This window comes from Crocodylus porosus, unplaced genomic scaffold (genome assembly GCF_001723895.1).
Source record: "Crocodylus porosus isolate Cpor-Errol unplaced genomic scaffold, CroPor_comp1, whole genome shotgun sequence".
Lineage (NCBI taxonomy): Eukaryota > Metazoa > Chordata > Crocodylia > Crocodylidae > Crocodylus > Crocodylus porosus.
Window position 1 is genome coordinate 122,025,347 of NW_017728931.1, and position 9,499 is coordinate 122,034,845.

The following is a 9,499-nucleotide window of genomic DNA, read 5'->3' on the forward strand; positions in this document are numbered from 1 at the left end:
CCAGAACTGGACACAGTACTCCTCCAACTGCAACCTGACCCGTGTTGCATAGAGGAGCAGGATCACCTCCTTGGCCCTGCTTGAGATGCACCATCAGAAGACATTTTGAGATGGCAAGATGTCCTAGAAATCTTAGATTAGGAAACAACATTGATTTTCTTATATGTATGGCAGTTTCCATTCAATAATTCTGCTTATTTATTAAGTCATTAACTTCTCTTTATCTTCCTAGATTGTTTCATACAATACCAATAATGTTTCATGATGACTGTTTACCTACTATTTATTCTAATTTTTTTAGATGATAATGTAGTTTAGGAACGTTTTGAAAACATAAGGGAATATAGAAGAGTTAAAGTTAACCTTACCACTGGCCCAGATCCCGTCATTTGCTTTGTATGGGGCACACCCAGGCCTGTGAGAAGCTACATTATGAATCGCAGGTGGGCAGAGGACTCTTGAGGGTACAGAGCCACTTGCAGGATCACACTTTTTGTCATTAATCTATAGCTGAATAAAATCATATTTCTTTTAATGTTTATGATCAGTACTAATATAAATTGTGAAAAAGTGTAGTTTTAGTAATACTTTCATTACTATCCATGTATTTTAAGGGGCTGAATTTGTGTTTTTTATTAGGAAAGGCAAGTGAGTTTCCTAACTTTGGCAGGTTGGTTTTCTCAACCATAAGGCTGTATTATATTTTGCATGAGTGAGTTCAGAATATTTAATTTATGTGTGAGAACCAGTTACTTACACAATGAAACATATATGTAGAGAGATAAATGTAAAAAGAAGATCAAACAATCCTGAGCTATCACTCATTAAAGCAAACATTCAGTGAAGGTGCAAGATAAAGTTAGTACAGCCAGCATAGGGGTTGCTGAGGGGTTGTTCAGAAAATTGCATCTGAGCAGCAGGCCTATACATTGTGTAGCATAAAGGGGCCTTAATAACTAGCTAGGTATGCTACCTGTCATCATAGTGTAGTAATATTTTTGCAAATAAAAGCAGTTAATTCTGTCAGTTGATAAGTGCTAGGTAAACTATCAGACACCTTGATAGAGCTGTACTAGGCTGCTAGGTTTTGGCCACTGTCCCTTTAAGCTTCCAAGTCTGAGTAGGTTTCAGTGATGTCTCCTTCACATTTCCAGCAGATGGGCTTTGTTTGCTACTTTTCATGAAAATAGGATTTTGTAGTCCATCTGTCACAGGCCTTTAAGGCCACTGCTAACTTCCTGTAGACACCCCAGTTGTTCAAGCATCCCTGCTCTCAGAGTTTTGTCTTGTGGCAGCCTCAGTTTATGGTTTACGTTTCATCTCTTCAGTTTCATTGTACACAATGACACAGTTTATAAATGTTTTGAACCCAATTATTGATTCCTTCAGGCTGTACAAGAAATGTACAGTTCTAAACCCAGCAACAGCACATAATGCACATTCCCCTGTCCCTCCTTCACTTTCCCTCCCCAATCTCAGTTTCCTCTGCACAGCTCCCCTTCCCACAAAGACAGCATGTCACTTGATTTGGACTCCAGCTGAGCAGGGAGCAAAATACATCCCCTTCATAACCCTACATTGTGCTGCAGGGAGACGTGGGAGGACTCTGAGCAGTCTGGGTCAGCCAGTCAGGGCTGCCCTGTACACAGGTGCCATCTGTTACTAGGCAGACTGAGGGAGTCTACATAGCACTCTGGAATATGTACACAGGGGCCCCCTGACTGCACAGCATCAGCACTGCAAACTCTCGTAATGGGCTCAGCATTTGAATGTCTGTTCAGGCGTCTCTGGGTAAGTTTTTCTACCAGGAGAATTCTCCCAGTTCAGTTGAACGTGTGTATGCAGCCTACATCCCAAATGGAAAGCAGTAATGCCCAAATGGTAGGTTACTAAATGAAAGGTCACATCACATCTACACCCAACTATTAGGAAGTAGCATGAAAATGAATCTCAAAATGTAATTGTTATAAGAATTACAGTGCCCAAAATAGAGCTTTTATGTTGAAGCTAGACCAGGGTAGGCAATTATTTCAGGTGGAGGGCCGCATAACGAGGTTCGGTGAGCTTTTGAGGGCTTCATGGGTAGCCCCGCCCGTTGACAGTTGCCCTGCCCTCTGGTCACCGTCATGGGACCAGAAGTCCCACCCTCCCAGCCCCTGACCTTTGCCACCGGAAGTCCCTCCCCTTGCCCCCCACAAATACTCCTTTTGGGAGTGGGGGTTGCTATCTTAGAACCAGAAAAAAAACCAAATCATACACTGAAAGGCAAACATATCACATTTTAATTTAATTACAAAACTTTTTTTGTCCTTTTTTTGTATTTGCATAGTGTGTATAGAGGTGATTGCATAATAACTCAAAAATAAATTCTTAGTCTTGTATATTGGGGTTGTGGTTGGGGGTATATGGTGGGGTGTGGGTGTGTGTATGATTGCATGTGAGGGTGTGTGTGTTGGGGGAGTTGTGGGGGGGTGGCTGTGTGTGTGGGGGGCATAAGGTATGTGGGGCCTGTCGGGGCAGAGTGTGGGGGTGTGGTGTTTGTGGAGGGTGGGGGTTGACCTGCTCCAGCAGATATTCTGTCCCATAGTTCAGATTGCAACTGCCTCTTGCTCCTGGTTCCCCAGGTGTTAGAGTCCTTGATGCAGGTAGAGTTGCAAGTGTGTGTGCCCATAGTGCCGTCTATCTATCCACAGTTGTTACCTCTGCACCTAAGCAGTGGTGAAAGGGCCCTATTACATGCAGCTTGCCAAGTATTATACAGGATTATGTATTACTGATTTTTTAAAATAAAAACTTAACCATATTCTAGTTCCATGCAGCTCCTGGATTTGAGACAGGAATTACTTGAGGGAAGTCCAATGACCCATGTTATACAGGAAGTCAAGGAATCATAATGATCTCTTGTGGCTTTACCATCTGTGAAATAACACTATCGTGACCTCAGTTTCAGTAAACTTTTCTACATCCTATTTATTGCTAGTTTCTCTACACAAACTTGAATCTTTAAAATGACACTGACGCCCTGTAGACTGAATTGCAGTTACTTTTTCCAGCTAAATTAAAGAGAGTGGAAAATACTTTGACTTTATTATAGCTAATTTCCTAAACTATTTAATTACTCTAATTGATTGAATAATCCTTAATATATGCATAATAAATTAGAGATTACTGGAAATTAGGGATACTTTTAGAACTTATAAACCTTTTTATAGTAGGGGAAAAAACCCCAGGATGAATTACCTTTAATTTTGTGACAACTCTTCCATTTAATTTTTTACTGCTTCAGCATATTCACAACAGATTAGTGGTGCGTTATTTTTCTGCCAGAAGTAACTGGCAAAGATCACATCATTAAAAATGTTAATTTAGCTGTTTTCACATTTAGATCCATGTCTTGCAAATGTTTTTGAACATGCTTTTAAAGCGTGTTTTTGTTTGTAGGATTGAAACATACATTATTTTAATTTTGTTTGTGAGTTGCATTTTCATGGAAGGATGACGAGCACTTTAGCTAATGTGTAAAAGAGTGGAACTAAATAGCAAGTTGCTTTGAAAATTATCCTTAATTAAATCCCAGATGTGTGTATGGTTTTTGAAGTACTTGGACATCATCTTTTAAAATGGATAATCAAGTCCAACTATCAAGGCCTTCCTATACGTTGTGTAAAAAGTATAATTCGACAGGTAAGAATCACTTAATTTTTTTGTTAGGTAGAACAATATTGTGGGAAAAAAATTACCTTGGGTGATAATATGTTCATAATTCAACTGCAGATCTCAATAGGAAATAAGCAGTCTTCCTACAACTGGCTGGGGAGAATATCTTTTCAAGTAATTGGTGTTTATACATAGGTTACTCTATTGAATCCTGAGCTGCTTCCAAAAATGTATTGGTCAGTCAGTTTCTCACCAATTTAAGGGTTTTTGAAAATAAACTTGATGTTTTTTAGTTAATGACTGGATTGGTATTTCTTCTTTTATACTGAGTCACCCTGGGAAAGTATGTTACAGTAACAGTAGATGGTAATATTACAAGTTTTTTTTATAGAATGTTTGTAGTAACTACATACCTCGCTGAAAAAAAATTGTAAAGGTGCATGCTTAAAATCCTAGGATGGGATTTTCCAATGTTGCAAATGCTTTGGAAATGTGAGGCCAGATGTGATTAGGAATGTCTGAAAATCCTGCCACTGGACTTTGGAAAAGTGCATTCCTTCATTGTGCAGTACAAGGCAAATTACCTGGGAGGTGCTCATACAGGAGAAATCAAAGAAATGGTGCGTCTTCTTTTGGATATAAGATTCTTTCAAGATCAATGAACAATATGCAATATCTTGCTGATTTCAAGGAATGAGCGGAATATGTGGCAGCACACCATTTTACACATCTGACAGTTTATCTCTTAAATTTCTTTCCATATCTAAAATGAAGAGTCAACTTTTTTTAATTAAACAGATTCTATCAAACAAAATCATGCAGATTTTTGCATACAAGTGAAAATTTGTGCTTACAGGATACCAGCTAGCACAGTTATTCAAAGCAATATAACTGTTTTAGGGCAATCCTCTACCTGGTTATGAGGTTAAGATGTCCAGGGTGGAGTGCTGTAGTAATGAGGCTCTGCTGAATCTGGTATGTGTGCTGCTTCATTTAGAGCTAGCTCAGGTATCTCCACACAGCACTACAATGTGTCTTATAGACCAACTCACAGAGTAAATTGTAGAATCGGAGCCAAATTTGTTATATTAAAGAGAGGCTAAGTATGGTTAGGTGAAGAGTGCTCCTTTTTAAATCCATCTTGCAATATTTATTCTATACAGGTTCCTAAAAGAAATGAAAAGCAGTAATTCAAACAACACAGTTCTTTTTATTACTTGACAGGATTTAAATAAGGGAATGAGGCATAATATTTCAATCAAAATAAGCACTGTACATATAAAGGACTGTAAACACAAAAAAATATTAGCGTAGTTGAATTGTACAATGTATTTGGAAGAAAAGGAATCCAGGGCAAAAGACAGAGAAATTGTTTGCAAGGGAGAGGAGTTTTAAGACTCTGTGTAAAAGTACTTTCGTAAATAGATCACCTGTGTAGGTTTCTCCTTAGTTGGACTTAACTTCCTAATTCAGCTCTTGTAGGACTCCCTAAACTATCCAAGTTACTTGCCTCTAAGGGCAGAAATAATGGCCAGAGGCATCAACTACTCTCTTCCTTGGCAGAGGTCATGTGCCTCTGAACTTCCATTTGCTGTCCCTTGTATGCTGTAGTCAGTTTTTTGATGCTGGTTAGCAAAGGACTCTTTATGTGAGCGACTTCTCTTCTGATGTTTTTCCATCTCTGTTTCCTTGCCTTACAGTCTGATAACTGTTTTGTGCCTCTCGGGATCCAGGGGCATCAGTCTGGTGCTAACCTTTGTACCATTGGTTTTGCTCTTCTCAGCTTGATTTTTGAGCTTTGGCTTTTTGGTCAGCATCTTTGGAACTTTGGCCTCTGAAACCCTACTTTCTCTGAGGCTTTGGCTGCTTTTGATTTCAAGGGTTTCAGGTTTTCTTAGCTTTAGGATGCCTTAACAGAGCTTTGCTCTAGTGTTTGAAACTGCTCAGGTGCTAATGGCTTCTACTTAATCACAGAGCAACCTTTGGGTTCCTTTAACACTGAATAAATGTTTTTAGTGATTAGTTTTTCTCAGAGTGAGATTAGGGATATGATAGGATTTTTCTTTCCCATATGTTATGATGCTTTGAACAGAAAGATGCTTCATCTTGCATAATGCTGTGCGTTAGAGCCCTGAGCTTTGATCCTGGCTCTCACTTCACTGGTGAAGTCTCCAGTTCAAAGTTGTCATTTACTACGCTGAAAAATTTTTCCTTGCATAGAGTAGGGTTGGAAGCTTTGCAAATGGCCCAGAGGACTGTTGAGACAAAGTAATAGGTATGCAAAAAAAAAAAAAAAATCCTTCGACAGGTTAGCTAGTCTCCATGCACATTCAGGTGTACTGGTCTGCATCATTGAGCAGGCAATAGCAGCTGACTTATGTGGTCTTAGTAAAATGCTAAACAAATTAATAAAGACCATTCTTAGTTTTAGGAAGTTTAATTCAGAGGCCACACTCGTGTCTACCATGTTCAGTACCTATTGATGGACCTTTCTTCCAAGAGTTGGTTCAATAACCTTTTGAACCGAGGTTGTGGACAGCTGTTTATTTCTAGCAGTGCAGATTTCTGGGAAGTTTTCAGTGGTAGAAATTTTGGCAAGTGAGGCATTACAGCCTGCAGCTATTTCCTTTTCGTTGCTTCACACAACCTCCCCAAATTAGTCTCACCTTGGTCTGGAGAAGGCATATGGAACAGTGACTACTTGACTCCTCTTGGGGACTGGGAGGGTCATGCCAAGGTGTCAGCCACAGGTATATGTGTCTGTAGCTTACATAGGGGTTATGCATAAGCTGTTATTTTAAAATTCAGTCTTTCACAAGTATTTTTGCATTGGTGTCTCCGTTCTGCCGTTTTTCCATTCTGGGGAACCAAGATTTTCCCATTCCCTAGAGCAGGGGTTTTCAACCTTTTTTAACAGGTGTGTCCCTGGTGGCTCCCTTTTTAATAAGTGTACGGGGGGGTGGCCAGACATGGAGCGGGGGGAGCGGATGGTGAGCGGCCAGATGCAGAGCAGGGGTGGGGAGGGTGAGGGTGATGAGTGGCAGCAGCATGGCATCTGTGCGGCCTTGCTTCTGTGAGGCAGGGCGTGGTGGCACTCTGTCCCCGCCCACCCCCATGTAGCCCCTGCGACCTTCAAAGTACCCCCAGGGGTATGCATACCCCCAGTTGACAACCCCTACCCTAGAGCATTGGTGTTCAACCTTAGAATCATAGAAAATTAAAGCTGGAAGGGACCTCAGGAGGTCATCTAGTTCAACCCTCTACTCAAAGGAGAAGCATCTCCAACTACATCGTTCCAGCCAATGCTTTATCTAGCTCCAAGGGTGAAGATTCCATAACCTGTGTGGGTAGCCTGTTCCAGTGTTTTACTAACTTTTTAGTGCAAAGGCTTTTCCTAATATCTAATCTAAACTTCCACTGCTGCAACTTGAGGCCATTGTTCCTTCTTCTGTTGTTTGCCACCGCTGAGAAGTCTAGCTCCATCATCTTTGGAACCACCCTTCAGGTAGTTGAAGGCTGCTACCCCGCCTCAGTCTTCTCTTCTCCAAAGATTAGGTTCACACTTTGTCAATGATAATAAATGATCCTTGTCCTAGAGAGCTCACAACATTTAGGTTTATAATCTAGGTGTCAGATTCTTTCACAAATGGCATCTTTAGAGAAAGGAAAATTACCAGTAATTCTTATTCCTGAAGATGGTATTGTTTGTGATTCTCACATATCCCATCACCCCCTCTAGGAAACCAGCTGATGATGATGATTTTTTGTTGTTGCTATAAGTGGTAATAGATCTTGTTTTTTCTGTCTTACAAGCTGCTTCTTCAGCACTGTTTTGGTGATTGACTTCACTGGTTCTTTCCACATGTCACTACTGCTGTTCTTTGGGAAAAAAATCCTTAAGTGTTCCTTTTGTGTCACATTAAAAAGCTAATACCCAGGAGTAAAAATACTTTAAGAGTTAAGGTAATCAGTAGTTCCTTTTTAATGTGAAGTGAATTGTCTTCATCGGGATTCAGTTATTCTTCAATGTATAATTAATATTGTTCACTCTTACAGCAGTTATTTCAGATAATATTGCAATTTTTTTCTTTCCTTGGTTTTGGGTCTAATTTCGTTTCATTTGGATCACTTAAGTTTATTCTAAAGATTCTTCAGTTGAGTTTCAGTGGTCATCTCTACCATCTAATATACAAAATTCAGTCCATAATAAATATTATGCAATTGATCTAATGGTCAGTTTTCTTTGGCATGTAGTCCTTGAATCTTTTTTAGGGTGTAGCCTTCACAAGACAAACTTTAGTGAAGCCTAGAAGCTCCTAGTCATGAACTGGCATGAAGACGACAGTTCCAAGAAGGTTGTCTAGCAATTGGATGAGGCAGGAGTGCAGCTGAGCAGCTGTAACTGTGACTGAGTAGCCTGCTTTAGGATCTGCTCTGCTCAACCCACATGGGGAAGGAGCTAGAAAAAGTGCCCTAAACACAGTCTTTCTAGCTTTTTCCTGAATGGATAACTGTGTGCAGTGGCACGTCAGAGAGCAAGGCGGCAGCAATACCCTCTTCTGGAAGGGTAAGCAGAAAGAATACAGACTTTATAGAGTTGGCTTTGCCGCTAATAATGAACTCAAACCAATTCAATGAGTTCCCTATCAAAATTAATGAGCACCTTGCGACTCTCCTCAAATTGTCAAGGAGTCAATATGCCACTGTCATCAGTGGCGGTGAATCCAAGGAGAAATTCTATGCCAGCCTTGACCAAGTCCTTTCTGATGTTCTGGAGAGAGATCAGCTTCTTCTGCTTGGTGATTTCAATGCCAAAGTTGCAAGGGACTCAAACCTCTGGAACAGAACCATCATCAAGGAAGGAGTGGGAAAGGTTGACTCCATTGCATCCTTCTCTTAAATGTGTGGAACATGAACTTACCATCACCAGCATCCTGTTCCACCAGAAAAACAGGCACAGGACTTAATGGCAACACCCATGATCTAAGTGTTGGCCCTTGAATAACTACATCATCATTTGTGCCTGGGATTGCAAAGATGTTTGCATCACTTGAGCATCAGCTAGAAGCTGACGATTGCTGGAACGGTCACTAATTCATCTGCTTGGTTATGTCACTCAAACTGGATCCCAAACAATGGCTGTAGCAGAAGCAATGCTGATAGAAGGTCAGTGTTGAAGGACTTAAAGAAGTAATCAAGTGAGACCTCTTCTACCAGGAGCTTAATGAAAAACTGGCAAATTCCAGTCAACAACAATGGGGAAAAGTCTGCAGTGCCTGGGGTGCCTTCAAGTACACTGTCATCAGTGCCTCTGAAGCAACATTTGGATTCTCTACCAGGAAAAACCAAGACTGGTTTGATGAGAGTGACTAGGAGATCCAAGAGTTGATGGACCACAAGTGCAAGGCCTTTAGTGATTGCAGAACTACACTAGTTCCAAGCAAAAGAAATTGAATCACGAACAAGCCAGGGCAGAGGTCCAAAGAAGGAGCTGTGAATGAAGAACAGATGATGGGAAGACAAGGAGAATGAGATTCAGGATCTCACTGACATTCATGATATGCATGGTTTCTTCAATGCCACCAAAGCCATTTAAGGTCTGAGTATTCATGGACCAACCCCCTAGAGACCTAGGGATGGAGGAGACCTGATCAAGGAAAGAGGAGCTGTCAGTGCCTGTTGGAAGGAGCATTTTCATAGATTTCATAGACGTCAGGGCTGGAAGGGACCTCGGGAGATCATCGAGTCCAGCCCCCTCCCCAAAGGGCAGGAAGTCAGCTGGGGTCATAGGATCCCAGCAAGATAAGCATCCAATTTGCTCTTGAAGGTGTTCAATGTAGGT

General features: G+C 40.9%; 1 protein-coding gene across 9 annotated transcripts in view; it reads left to right on the forward strand.

The window, feature by feature from the left end:
* SRPK2 (SRSF protein kinase 2) overlaps positions 1-9,499 on the forward strand; it is a 269,647-nt gene that overhangs the window by 189,929 nt on the left and 70,219 nt on the right. For all 9 annotated transcript variants that reach the window (XM_019543576.1, XM_019543583.1, XM_019543582.1 and 6 more), the window contains one exon: positions 3,578-3,684. In XM_019543576.1, the coding sequence (XP_019399121.1) occupies positions 3,578-3,684 (107 nt within the window). The remainder of the gene's footprint in view (positions 1-3,577; positions 3,685-9,499) is intronic.